At 44.9% G+C, this 14,984-nt stretch overlaps 1 protein-coding gene across 1 annotated transcript in view; it reads right to left on the reverse strand.

Annotated features, from left to right (window-relative positions):
* Nucleotides 1-14,984, reverse strand: part of CSMD2 (CUB and Sushi multiple domains 2) — a 597,382-nt gene that overhangs the window by 531,492 nt on the left and 50,906 nt on the right. Inside the window, exon 2 of the mRNA XM_066375796.1 lies at nucleotides 6,861-7,077. Within this exon, the coding sequence (XP_066231893.1) occupies nucleotides 6,861-7,077 (217 nt within the window). The remainder of the gene's footprint in view (nucleotides 1-6,860; nucleotides 7,078-14,984) is intronic.

Raw genomic sequence — 14,984 nt, forward strand, 5'->3', positions numbered from 1 at the left:
GTCCCGGCCTTCAGGACCAGCTCCTACTCCCATTTCCCACCCCGATCCATTATGAGAAGAATCTGATCAGCTTCTATTGTAAATTTAATTTCAAGCAGTCAGACGCTGCCTTCTGGCACCCTGGGATCCTGCTGCTTGTGAATAGCTCTAGATGAAATGTGAGATGCTTTCAAGAAGATGGCTCTGAACTCCTGGTGGAGAAAGGGAGTCGATGGGAGATGAATTGCATCTGCATATAGAACAAGCTGTGCACCGTGTGCCTGTTGGCACCTCTTCGCGAACGGTGCCAGGTGCAGCCCGCAGTCCCTAGCATCTCTGAGAGTTCACCCTTTCTCAGCGGAGGAAACTGAGGCTGGGGGATTGACTCATTTGTCCAAGGTCACTGACATATGAGATTAGAATCTAAGTGTGCCTGATAGTAGAGGCCGTGGGATCCCTCGACCTCACAGCCTTAGCACTACTGGCATTTGTAGTGGGTGGCCGTGCTGGGCGGGGCAGGATGTTTGGTAGCATCCCTGGCCTCCGCCCACTATATATAAACCATAGCCCCTCTCCAGTCTGACAGCCCGAAATGTTTCCAGACATTGTCAAATGTCCCCCAGGGCTGAAGATCACCTTTAGTTGAGAACCACTGTTCCACTTCGTGACTTGTAGATTTACTGAGTTTCTGTGTGTGTGTCCTTTTGGCTTAATTGTGTTTTCTTTTTTTTTTTTTTTACAAATATACAAGTATTCCTTTTGTTTATATCTCATCGCAATTCAAAGTGGTTTATGCCCATTATTTAATGTAATCCTCACCAACCAGCCTAGGAGGTAGACATTGATCTGCCCACTTCCTAGATGAGGGCACTGAGGATAAGAGTTGAAGTGGCTTCCCAAAGCCCAGGGGTTGAGGAGGGGCTGGAACTCAAACTCGTGTCATCCACCTGCGAGATGTCTGTTTCACTCGTGGCTCCGCCACAGCAAAGCGTGGTAGAGGCTGGACGCCCGGCCTCAGGGGGCTGAGAATCTAACCAGGGGGGAAGCTCGTTGCTCACAGCACAACCCGTAAGCAAGCAGCTGGAGAAAGGTGAGTGGGAGGGGGTTGGGCATCGGGGTGGGGAGGGGAGTCTCCCGCCTGATGCTGGATTGCATCTGCACATGACATGAAAAAGGTCAGTGTTGGAAGTAAGGGAAGCAGAGGGAAATCCATTAAAAATGTACAGCGGAGTAGAATTGCAAAACGTACGCCTGTCAAGTGGTCGGCAGTACACACAGGAAGCCCGGGTGGCACAAGCAGAGAGAAACCAGCTGCGGGCTCCTCGGCAGTTCTGCCACACTGCTGGGCTAGCATGGGCTCAGTGATGCCACCCACAGGGAATGACCCCCCCAGGAGCCCAATACCTCTTTTAGGGTCTATCCTCCACATCTGCAGTTCCCGGATATAAAAAGTCTAATGACGAGCCACAGTGAAATGTCAAGACAGGCACCAAAGCCCTCTAGCACAATCCGAGTTTTCACATCCTAAGACCAGAAGGGCAGGGAAAACATGAATAGTGTTTATGAAGCACTCAGGGGTCTGCAGCAGGTGCTCACATTCAACAACCGTGTCAGGCAGATTGTGTCACCTCTGTCTTATAGCTGAGGCGCAGAGAGGCCAAACCTCGCACAGGTCACGGCAGAAATAATTGCAGAACCGAGCCAGGTATAAATGTAGGCCTATCTCCGCCATATCCTAACGTCTCCCAGGAAAACACTGAGAGAGGAGGTGATGAGAGGAGGTGACCGACCTGTTCCGCTGGATGAACGAAAGATAACATCAGTGCAGAGAACACCCGGTAGGCTGTGGGAACACATTTTACCGGAAACTAGAATTCACTGCAGGCCGATCTGGCTTGCCCTCTGCTTCCAAGCGCCTGACACTGTGGAGTCATCCTCCACCCCTTCCTTTCTTCTAGTCCCACTCCACAGTCCCCATAAATCCACCCGCACCACCGGAGACAACGCTCGCCCACAACATCGCCCAGGTGCACAGCTCCTGCTCTTCTCACGGCTCCTGTTCAGGCGCCTACCGCCTGTTGCCTGGCCCGGCAGTCACCATTCTGGCTCCCACCCCAGTGCATGCTCCCTACTGCAGCCAGGCTGTGCCAAACCCTCTGCTTAAACACCTCCACTAGAAGGGCACCTGCCAAACACCTACGGCCAGCGTCATTCTTTTTTTTTTTTTTTTAAACTTGTTTTTTTTTTTAATTTTTTTAATTTTAATTTTATTTTCTTTTTTTACAGAGACAGAGAGAGAGTCAGAGTGAGGGATAGACAGGGACAGACAGACAGGAACGGAGAGAGATGAGAAGCATCAATCATTAGTTGTGCATTGCGACACCTTAGTTGTTCATTGATTGCTTTCTCATATGTGCCTTGACCGCGGGCCTTCAGCAGACGGAGTAACCCCTTGCTCGAGCCAGCGACCTTGGGTCCAAGCTGGTGAGCTTTGTTCAAACCAGATGAGCCCATGCTCAAGCTGGAGACCTCGAGGTCTCGAACCTGGGTCTTCCGCATCCCAGTCTGATGCTCTATCCACTGTGCAACCGCCTGGTCAGGCCCAGCGTCATTCTTAATGGGAAAGCCGGAATGTTTTAAGATCAGGAACAAGACAAGAATGGCTAGTCTCACCACTCCTACATAACACCACACTGAAGGGTCTATCCAGTGCTGTCAGGCAAAGAAAAAAAAAAAAAAAAAGAGGCAACCAGATTGGGAAAAAACTAAAACTTATTATTCACAGATATAAAAACTATCAGAACTATTAATAACAAGTTCAGCTAGGTCACGGGATACAAGATCAATATACAAAAATTGTATTTCTAGATGTTATCAATGAGTAATCCAAAAAATAAAATGAAATTAGAAATAATTTTATTCACAATAGCACCAAAAAGAATAAAAGTCTTAAGAAAAATGCCAGTTCCAGATGGAGAAGCAAGACAAACACATTAAGCTTCCCTGCGAGCTAACCCCCTCAGTGCTCATGGGAATAGCCTGAGGTGCATGAAAAGACAGACTCTGTGCCCATGTTGGAATCCCGGACAAAGAGAGACACACATGCTATGACCGCTAAAGAGTGTCTAGAAAGAGTAATGCCAATAACACCGGATTAAGAAAAATACTAACTAGACAAGATATGGACAGAGGAATACAGATTAAAATGTGCTCTGAAGAACTAAGTTGAACTGCTAGTAGAATCAAAATCACAGAAAAGGCAGACCACTCACACTTAAAAATAGAGAGGAAAGAACAGTAAGGAAGGAAGCCGAAAAGCACAAAGTATTAAATTTTATACAAAAGAGCAACTATATCGGTTATCACCCAAAAAGTGTCAGTGAATTAAACTTTCCTGTGAAAGAATAAAGACTCTCAGGACAGGTTTAAAAATAAAATCCAACTCTATCTTATACTAAGAGATAGAGTTAAAAGAATGACATGGCGATATTAAAAAGAGAGAACTTGGCAAGAAGGGACTGAATAAATGCATACCCCCCCCCAAAAAAAACCAAAGGGGCTAATTTCAGTATAAAAGTAGAATTTAAAGCAAAAAATATTTGGGGATAGACATATATTGAAAAAATACATAATTTACACTGGGAAGTTTAAAAATACATGCTGAAAAGTATAGCATCAAAATATATAAAATAAAAACATAAAAATAAAAGAAGAAATTGACAAAAACAATAGGGAAAATGGAAAAGCAACACTGCTTATCCTCAATAAATATCACTTAGACAACAAAGAAGAAATCAGGAAATTAAATAATATTAATAACAAAATTTTTACCCTTCAACCAAAGAATCTGTTCTTTTCAAACATTCATCAAACATCTACAAAAAATGACCTTACACTGTGAAAATAAAGTCAACAGATTCTCCAAAGTAGAAATTATAATCTGAACATAATGCAGTACAACTGGATAATAATGTTTTAAGTAAAAAAAAAAATTTTACTGGAAATTTTGAGGAAAAAAAACCCCTAGAGTCAAGGAAGGAACAAAATTGCAATTAAAGACTCTTTCTACAATAACGACTATCCATCAAAATGAATGGGATGTGGTCAAAGTTGTACTCAAGGGAAAACACTTCTTAATGTTTTTATTATCACACAAGAAATAATGAAACCCATTCAATTCACAAAATCAGCAGAAGAGCAATATCAGCCTAAGGTGAGTGGGAGGAGAATGAATAAAGATACAAGCAGAAATCAATAAGTTAGATAATAAGGAAAGAATAAAATTGATAGCCCTAGGATTGAAACTCTAAAAAGACCAATATTACCCTGGCTGGTAGCTCAGTTGGTTAGAGCATCGTCCTGATACCCAAGGTTGTGGGTTTGATCCCCAGTCAGGGCACATACAAGAATCAACCAATGAATGCATAAATAAGTGGAACAACAAATCGATTTCTCTCTCTCTTTCTCTCTCTCTCAAATAAATTTTTAGAAAAGACCAATAAAACAGGCGAACTCTGGCAAGATCAACTGAGTAAAAAGAAAAACACAAATGCACAGGTGCAGACATGAGAAAGGGGATGTGACCCCAGATACTGTGGGCATAGGAATGTTTCGTGGGAAAACTATCTGCAATTCTACACTGATACCCTTGACAGTCTCCCTAAGATGGATGGTTTCCTAGACAAACATATACAGAGAAACTGATTCATGGGTAAAAAGAAAATCTGAGTAGATTAGTAACCATGCAAAAACATAAAAAATTCCACAAAGACCCTAGGGTCCCCACCAAACACACTTGCTTGAAACAACTAAGGTCTCGCAACACACACAGAAGAGTGTTGTTTCAAAACCTTCAGAGAGCCCATTTTCCATGCTATCTGGATTATCCGCTGGGGTCCCTGTCCCTCCGAGTGTCCTCCAAGGCGTGAGCTCCTCTGCTCCAGGGGTGCCCAGAGGCAGAGCTCTCCCTCCAGCCTTCCCCTCAGCCAAGCCTGAACGCCCCTGGCTACTTCGGAAATAAGCTGATATGACCAGATCTGGAAGATGACAGAGGAGGAGCTCAGGCCAGGATGACCTAGTGAACGTACAAACCCTGGGAGCCACCTCCTCAAACAGGGCTGGGCGACCAGACAGGCAGTGCGGGCTCCGGGTATGCACACCCCCCACCAACGACCACCTTGCTGGGTCACGAAACCCCCACCCTTCCAGGCGAGAGCAATCCCCACCTTGGGTGAGTCTCCTAATACTTCACTCAGAGCCAGCAAACCCAAGTGGCAGAACACAGAAGTCTGACCACACACGCGTGGATCCTGCTTGAAGAGCCAGGAAAGCGGGAATAACCCCAGCAGACAGAATCGGTAAGTTTGCCTCGTGTCCCTACCCAACCAACCACCTCATTCGCCTGACTGGACACTGTTATCTTTCAATAGTCATTCAACATTCACCAAAAGTCAATGCAGGTACCCACACACTGTCAGCTAAGCTCAACCTCTGACGTGAGGGCTTACTCCCCTGTGACCTCATCCAGTCGCATGGTTTTAAGCACTATCCAGTCCCAGTCTCCCAATTTAATCTATCGAGCCTCGATGTCCTTGAACTCTAAACTCACATCTTCAAGCCCAGGCTTGTCTCTCCCATTAGCATACAACCTCTGTGAAGACAGTGGGTTTGTTTTGCTCACTGCTACATCTCCAACACCCAGGCCAGTGTCAGGAACATAGTAGATGCTCATGAAATGTTTGTGGCATGAATGAGGGAAGGGGGACTCCAGTCCCTTCACCCAAGTTTCACTGAACGCCTACTGTGTGTGTCAAACCCTGCTGAGCATTGAGGGAGACGGAGAAGTCCAGTTTGGCCTGAAAGACACTACTAGTCGGGGGGGGGGCCCAGGTGCCCCCACTTCCGCTGCAGGCTTGGCAGTCTCACCTCTGCACTGCCCAGGGAGGGCAGACTGCCAGAGAGAGGCGGGCTGGGGCTGAATTGTAAATGTTGTTTGTGACACTGCTCCAGACATCTTACACAAAGCCTTGAGGTTAAGGACTTGGCAGGGAACCTCTCATTAGTATATCACTAATTAGTACATCATTAATTAGTACCCCAAAGTCCCCAGGACTTGGCTGGTAAGTCATTAACCCTTTGGCTTCCTGGGGCACCCAAAGCCTGGCTGGCAGGACCAGGACAAGGCTTGCAATGGAGCAGGGTAGGCCCCTATCAACAAAACCTGAGAGCGAGGACTCTGGAGCCATTACCTTCGCCCCATGGAAGCCTGCCCTTTCTGCAGCGGTGGTAGCTTCTACCCCTGCCTCCCTCCCCCATGTGAACCCCCCAGATAGGAGGCAGTTTCAGGGTTACAGGAAAGCAGTCTCACCAGTGGGGTTTGAGGGAGTGGCATCTTCTCCAAATTTCTAATTCTACGCCCACAGCCACGGCTACCCAGGGCAAGACAAATTCCAAAGTCTTAGTGGTTTTCAAGCACAGGATGCAAGACAGAGCCACTATTATGAGCCTTCAACTCATATCTGCTGGCTCCCAGGGGATAAAATTAATGTGTGTGCAAAGAATATACACCAACAGATGTACACACATACACCCATAGGCACGCAAACTGTTTTCATTAGAAAAAAATTTGAATTTCTCTGTAACCCTTTTATGCCTTCTGTCAAGTCTTCCCAAATATCCAGCTCACGAACCCTGCCTGTTGGCTACGTCTAAGCAGCAGAAAGGGACGGGGAAACATAAAGAACGCAGAGAAATTGAGGGCGGACCTCTTAAACACAGAGTTCTTTGCTGCCGACCATGAACTTTCACCCCAGCGGGTTCCTCCTCCCAGCGAGCGTGGCTCGGGGCCCAGCTGTGCGCTTTGGGGGAGAGGGCAGGTGTACCTGGTCCGCAGGTTCTCCGGCTGGGGTGGGCCATCGAACACCGACAGGACATCGAAGTCCTCCTCCAGGGCGAAGGACTGGAAGACGAGCTGGATCCTGTGCTGGTCCTCCGCGGTGATGGTCCACGTGCAGTTGGCGTAATTGGGGTAGCCGTACGGGAACCCTGGGCTCTCAACTGTCCCATTGGGGCCTTGCAGTTGGAATGTGCAGTTCTGGCCTGGGAGAGAGAAAAGGAGTCGTTCAGTGTGGCCGGAAGAACTCCTAGAAGCTTCCAGAGAGACAGGAACAATGGGTTAGAGAATCATGAACCCGCTTTTCCAAGTGCTTCCTTGGGGCCAGCCCTCTGCTCGCCACCGAGGGGGGGAGGGCGGGTGGTGCCGTGCACCGTCCAGGTGACAGTGTGCATGGTCGCAGCCACACCTCAGAACAACCTGGTGAGGTGTAGGACACTAAGGCTCTAGAGTGGGGACTAGAAGGCAACCAGACCAGGCGGAGTGTGGGCTTCCCCTTTACATTAGACGCCGAGGTGACGAGGGCAAGCCCTCTCCATCCTCTGCTGCCTCCCGGCTCTCCAGGCCCCTCACTTCAGCCGCCGTCCTCTCCTCTCACTCCCCAGAGGAATGAAAAGCCATCAGGAGGGGTCCCTTGTCTTCCCGATTCCAAACCCGGCTAGCCTGCCCCATGCGTCTCCCTCCTACAGAGGACGCACCTCTCCTTCAATCTAAACATTGTGCACAAGCAGCTTCTATGGAAGGTAACCTCACAGGGTGATCTGATCATAAATTCCTAATCGGGCAGGTCCTGGTGGGTAGTCAGGCCCCAGGCATATCTCTTCTGTAATAAAAGTCTTATCTTTGCCTTAAGCAAGCCCTGTCCGTTGTTTCTGTGAATCTAGGTTAATGCAGGTTTGAAATGCCTCTTTTCAGGCCCCTCAGAGGAAAAACCACCCTCCGGAGAACACATAGTCTCATTATCCTGTAATCCCATCCCTGCCTTGCCTTCCCCGCCTTCCTGGAATCTGCCTTTTGTTCCCTCCCTAATTCCAAATGCATAAAAGAAGCTGCAAGCTGTCACTCGGGGAAGCATTTTCTAAGTCTGTTGAGATCTTGCTTCAAGGTATGTATATTCTCTGGTTCAAATACATTTTAAAAAAAATTTATCTACAGTTTTGGACGTTCTTACGACGACAATGGAATCCTTCTGTGTGCCCGTCGGAACCCCATCTCTCCCTCCCTCCTCTTCATGAACCTTAAACATGCTTCTGTCTTCTACTCTCTTCTATATGATGCATGCATTTCAGCACTTGCTCTCCACTAGAACCTTCCCATTTTAAATGTGCTCAAAACTCTCTCGTTAAGAAATCAATTCCTCACTTCACTCCTCACCTCCCTCTAACCCTATGTCAGTCTTCCTCTTCACAGCCAAATTTCTAGAGAACACAACTGTTGGGCAGATAAAATATATTATGCTCACTTTGTTAAAGACGGCACTGCCCACGTGAGGCCGTTGCCCAGGTGATATTAATGTGTGTCTCTGTGGGCAGGTAGAATCCTTGTAGCCTGGTGCTTGGTTTTGGGATTAAGCCTTTCCCACCCTTTTTTGATGAGGGGTGGTACAATCTCATCATGCCTCAGAGAAGTGACTATATTAGAGACTTCCCTATTTTGTATATTGGATTAAGGGTTTGGATTTCTACACTATAAAATGGGGATGGAGCGGGAGCTTGCTCTCTTGGTTCCTGAGATTATCATTAGAGGAGAGAGCAGAGCAGAGAGCAGAAGGAGGCCATGGGGAGTAGGCCAGGAAAAGCAGCCAAGATGGCAGAGTGCTGAGTGAGATGCCAGTTTGTGTAGAGTTTGTATCTGGGATGAGGAAGGAGATGGGGAACTGAGGAGAATAAGGCTGGTGAGCTAGAAACCTTTGATTCTAGGAAACTCGGATAAGTCAGTGGCTTTGTGAGCACTGAATGTGAGTGGGTTTTGGAGCCCAGTGTGTGTTTTTACTTGCCTGCCAGGTGCAAGCTAGAATTAAAGACTATGGCCCACCAGTTTTTGGCTCCATTGTTTCTTTACCGACTGTCCGAATCTAATGCGAACCTGCATGGTCCAGGAGGCTGTGATGGTGGCCCTGGCCATGACTACTGGCTTTAGAACAACCTCTCTGCAATTTTTGTCTCCATTTCCTTATTTCCCACTCACTCTCCAACCCAGTGGCTTTTGCCTTCCGATTCCAGTGACATACCCAAACAGATCTACCAAGGTCACTGATGGGCCCAGTGGGTATTTTTCAGTCATCATGTAACAGAGTTCTTTCTCAGCTGCTTCTAACACTGTTGCTACATACACCCTCATTCTGGAAACATTCCTCCCAGGCCAGAGGTCTTAGACATCACTGTGTGTACACATCGCCTGGGGACAAGGCTGAAATGTAGACTCTGAGCCACAGATCTGGGTGGGGCCGGCGGGTCTGCTCCGCTATCTCACCCTCTGGTGATGCAGTGATTCTACTGCTTGGGGACCTCCTCATTGCTCTTCAATAAGAAAAGAACTACCTAAGGCCTCAGAGGGTCTCTGCATCATCTGGCCCCTAGTGGCCTCTTAGCCTTGTGTCCACTAGTTCCCATCAAACCCTGTCCTTCTCAGTTCTGCTATACTCTCTTACCACAGCCACAGGACCTTTGCATATGCTATTTTCTCTGCCTAGAACACTCTTCCTTCCTTTCTGGGTGTATTTATCTTTCAGCTCTTAAGGAGAGTCAAACATCTTTCCTTGAGTAAGACAACCCTAATTATATGCTCTCATGACACTGTAACCTCTTCTTGGCAGCACTTATTACTGAAGCAACTTTCCACGCTTCCATGTGGTTATTTCATACATATCTGTCTCCTTGCCAGGCTGTAAGCTCCATGAGGAAGCAGACCATGTGTGAGTTTTCCCATTTGTAAAGCCACACACAAAGCTCGGTAGCAGGCACATGGCAAGTTCTTGATAATTTAACATCCTGTTTGTATTTGGTAAGTGTTTGGTTAGATACTCTTTTAACAACTTTACATATATTGACTTGTTTAATATACACAACAGCTCGATAAGGTGGATACTATCATCTCCACTTTATGATGAAAAACTAAGGCAAAGAAAAATTAAGGAAGGGGGCCCAAATCCCACGGTTACTCACAGTGGGATTCAGATGTAAGCAGTCCATTCTAGATCCTCCTTCTTAACTATGACGTTAATAAACTGACTCAACACTAATTTTTTTTTGTATTTTTTGTATTTTTCCGAAGTGAGAAGCTGTGGGGGAGGCAGACAGACAGACTTCCGCATGTGACCAACCGGGATCCACCCGGCATGCCCACCAGGGGGCGATGCTCTGCCCATCTGGGGTGTTGCTCCACAGCAATCAGGGCCATTCTAGTGCCTGAGGTAGAGGCCATCGAGCCATCCTCAGCACCTGGGACAACTTTGCTCCAATAGAGCCTTGGCTGCGGGAGGGGAAGAGAGAGAGAGAGAGGAAGGAGAGGGGGGGAAGGGTGGAGAAGCAGATAGGCGCTTCTCCTGTGTGCCCTGGTTGGGAATCGAACCCAGGACTTCCACACACCGGGCCAATGCTCTACCACTGAGCCAACCAGCCAGGGCCAACACTAATTTTTTTTAATGTCTACATTAGGGATTAACTGACAAAGGACAGTTAATCTCTAAAATAACTAATATTGAAATAAAAATGCTTTAACACAAAGTATCCCAGTAAAAGGGAAAAAAGTTAAGGTCTTCGGAATAAACACAAAACAGGCATTTAATAAAATAAAACATGTAAACCTGATTAAAGTAAGCGTTCAGGACTAGGAGAAAGAGCGTTTCTTTAACCATGATAAAACATCATTTTGGAACAATTACCTACATCGTACTTATGGTGAAACACCTGATTAAGATCAGGAATGAGCTAGAAATGCTACTGTCACCTCTGAGATTTCACGCCTTATTGGAAGAGCTAGCCTATGCGACAAAAGAAGAGGAAATGAGAGAGAAGCAAGCATATGGTTTGCAGATGATATGTTAATATACCCAGAAAACCCAGGAGTATCAATTATAAAGTTATTAGAACTAATAAGGAATTTCAGTTAAGTAGCCAAATACAAAGTACATATATAAAAATCAATAACATTTCTATATGCCAGAGAAAGATGAAAATACGAAGAAAAAAAGGGCATTGTTTATGATCACCACAAAATGCAAATAATAAATAAAAAAAACAACTAAATAAGGAATGTGGAGGCACTGTATGAAAATAACTTCTATAGAGGGATAAAAATTTTTCAATAATTGGAGAGACACAGCATAATCTTGAGTGGAAAGACTCCTGAAAGGTTAATTTAGAATATTAACCTTTTGAAAAGTTCCCGAAAAGTTAATCTACAAGCTTAATGCAATTCTAATCAAAAGCCGAATGACCTCTTTTACATTTAGTAAAACGATACCCAAGTTTAACTGGAAAAAAGAGACAGTTACAGACAATGCAAAAAATTTTAAAGGTAGCAAATGTAGTAGCCTCATCCTACAAGATACTAAACAGAATCATCAAATGACACAGTAGCCTTAATACACATAAAAATAGAAATATGCGTAAGACAACATTAAAAAATCAATGAGAAAAAAATATTTTTGTAGGGTCAACTAATTAACTGCTTGGAGAAAAAAATATTATCTCCTTAACTCATACCACATACTAAACTAAATTCCAGCTAGAACAAAGAGGGACAAGTTAAGAAGAAATAAACTAAAAACATAATTAGAAGAAAATATAAGCAAATGATCTAACTGAGATTTTCTGAACAGAAAAGCTGTGGAGAATACGACAAGATTGTTGAGGAAGATACTACAAGATTGATAGTGTTTTACAAAAACTATTAATGGCTGTATGTCAAAAACAGAATCAAAATCAAAAAGCATACAAAAATGTTAGGTAGAACAGTAATATCCTTAATATAGAAAGAACTTTGACTAATCAATAGAGAAACAACAGGCACTATAATTGGAAAATCAGATAGGGTCTTGAACAAGTTCGATCCAGAAACTAGAGAAATATTCAACCACAATAACAATAAAATAAAGCTTCTATCCCCACAACTTCCAAAGGAGTCCCCTAGATCACTCCCCTAGACTGCCCCACACTGACAGTGACACTAGATCTTCTCGGCTCATGCTCTAACACCTGCCTGGTGATGTCACTGTACCGTAACATTCATTCACTCATGCATTCATTCATTCATTCATTCATTCCTCTAGGTTAGACCCTGTGGCGGGCTATAGGGCTCAGATCATAGACTAGACATAAGCCAATACATCTCATGTGCGTCCCATTGGCAGTACTCTGAGTGATCCTGGAGGACAAATCCCACAAGAGCCATACCTCACAGGCTACCCTCATTCACATCCTGGACGACCGTTGATACGAACAGCCACCACCAGCCCAGCACCCCAGACTGCTGCCTCGGCTCAGACTAGCACAGCTCTGCAGTTTCTGATTCAGAATCTGGGTATGAACAGTGAAGAAATAGGGGAAGGTGGCTCAGAACGAAGCCCCAGGGAACACTTTCCATGGATGAGGGGCAAGAAAGGTGACCGAGTAGTGGGCAGGGCAGCAGGCAGAATGGTGGGAGGAGAAACAGAGGGCAATTCAATTCAGGAAAAGGTGACTCGACGGGGGGAGTCCCATAGAGAGGCTAAACTGAGGGTCTTGGAGGAAGTCTCAGTCTGATGTCTAAATGGTTCCTCTGGAGATAAGAATGCTGAGTAGTAGGAGCTTTGTCCTGGTACCTCCTTCATCCCCAGTGCCTAGAATCCAATAAGTATTTGCTGAATGGATACATGAATTTTCGCAAAGGTAGGTGGCAGGTGGCACGGTGGACAGAGGCCAGATTATGCTAGGAAAAGGCAAGATTGGTGGGTGAGGTGGAGACCATTATAGTTTAAACAAATAATCTATACATTATTCTCACTTTCAAAACGTTGGAAAATACAGGCAAAAATAAAAAAAGAAACATTATAATCTCAACATCCTTCCAGAGGTAACTGCTGTTAATAGTTTCATTTACCTTTTCTAATTTTTTTTCCATGCATATTTCCCACTGGTGAGATAATGCGTACAGAATTTTGTGTTCTCTTTTTTCAGTAAATTATTCTTCAGTCAAATTACAAAAGGCCATGTGCACTTGCAATACACATAGATAAATATATATGTAACACAAAGATTACAAAAACAAATTAATCTCTGGTCTCTCCCTTGCGCCCAGTCCAAAGTAACTGAAGTTGACAGGCAGGTAGGTAGGTGTCCCTCTCCAACCTTCTCTCTCGTGCAAACAAATGAACACAGGAAGGGAGAATTTTTATTATACTGTTTCTAAAATGAAATCAGCTCATTTCTCTGCAACATGCTTTCTCACTTAATAATCCATCAGGGACACCTTCCAGGTCAGTAGATACATATCTAACTTATTTTTTTATATATAAATGTGTAATATTCCACAGTATGGTTGTATCTCAATGGCTGATGGCCATTCAGGTCATTTCTTGGTTTTCTTTTGCAACAATTCAGTAAACATTATAACATGAGCTTTTCCCTAAGATATTGAATCTGTTCATAAACAGCATTTTAAATGGATACATAACATTCCAATATATGGCTATACCAGAATTTACTCAACCATTCTCCTATTGTCAATCATTTCAATTGTTTCTGGATTTTTTTTTCTGTTATAAACAAGACCTGGACTCTTAGTAAGGTCTCGTGAGAGAATGCTGGTCAGTGCAGTGGAAAATGCTTTTCCATGGCCAGAATCCCAGAACGAATGTTCACTTTTACCATACTAGCATCCAGTTGTGGTTTCCGGGGCGGGGAGGTATTGTCCATACGGGGTTGGCTGACCTCTGAGACAGGCATTGTTGGAGGTGGTAAGATAGGGCTAGAAGCTGACTCATTTGGAAGTCTTCCTGAAATCAAATGTATGATAGTGAGTTAAGAAAGTTACACCCCTGAACAGCCACTCCAGATTGAAAAAGGCCATGGGCACATGCAATATGTGTAGCCCATGCCAAAGCGGCTAAATGCTTTGGCTAAATGTCTTTTCATGCCTATAAAATGCTGAGTTTCTTCCAAGAAAAAGGCTACCTGTTCCTCACTTGCAGCGGCCAGCTTGCTGCCCTGTTGCTGTGACAGGCTTTCACCTGAGGGTGCTTTGCGTTTCTTTCTCGGTACCCAGGAAGGTGTCTGCCATCTTTCACCCACGCCTCTAAGTCCATGCAGCTACCAAACCTGGTCAAGGCCCATGTCAGGCTCAAGAACAATCCTGGAGAACTAGACTCTTCAGGGTGTTGTCCATGTATCATATTTGGTTTTGGATGCTTTCCTTACGACACACTTCCAAAACTGCAGGTTACTGGGTTGGAGGTTACGACCTTTCTGAGGCTTTGATTCTGGGTCACCCATCTGGTTTCTTTCTCTCCGTAAAACACACACCAATTACATTCTGAACAGCCATGTGTAGGCATGCCTATCTCAAGGCATATTCAATGACATCGGCTATTACCTGATTGAGCAGTTTTTGCCTACCTGACAGGTGCAAAAACCACTACTTTATTTTATTTAGCATCTCTTTGTGACTCAGAGTCAACACTTTTTCAAATTTTTCTGAATGATTTTAATTCCTCCTTTTGGAAACTATGTGATGAACTCTTTGGCTTATTTTTCAACATTGTGTTTATTCTTTCTTACTGATTTACAAATTCATATCCTCTCTGCATTCTATGCAGCACATATGCACACCCTGTCATCATTTTGGCTTTTTTATGCTGTTTGACATGGAGCTTTCTCAGTTTCATGTACTTTTTAATTTATTATTATTAAGTGAGAGGAGGGGACTCAGGGAGGCGGATAAACTTCTGTATGCACCCCGACCGGGATCCACCTGGCAAGCCCCCTACAAGTCATTGCTCTGCCCATCTGGGGCTGCTGCTCCATTGCTCAGCAACTGAGCTATTTCAGCACCTGAGGTGAGACCATGAAGCCATCTCAGTGCTGGGGGCCAACTTGCTCGAACCCTTTGAGCCATGGCTGTGGAAGGGGAAAAG

This window comes from Saccopteryx leptura, chromosome 3 (assembly GCF_036850995.1).
Source record: "Saccopteryx leptura isolate mSacLep1 chromosome 3, mSacLep1_pri_phased_curated, whole genome shotgun sequence".
NCBI lineage: Eukaryota > Metazoa > Chordata > Mammalia > Chiroptera > Emballonuridae > Saccopteryx > Saccopteryx leptura.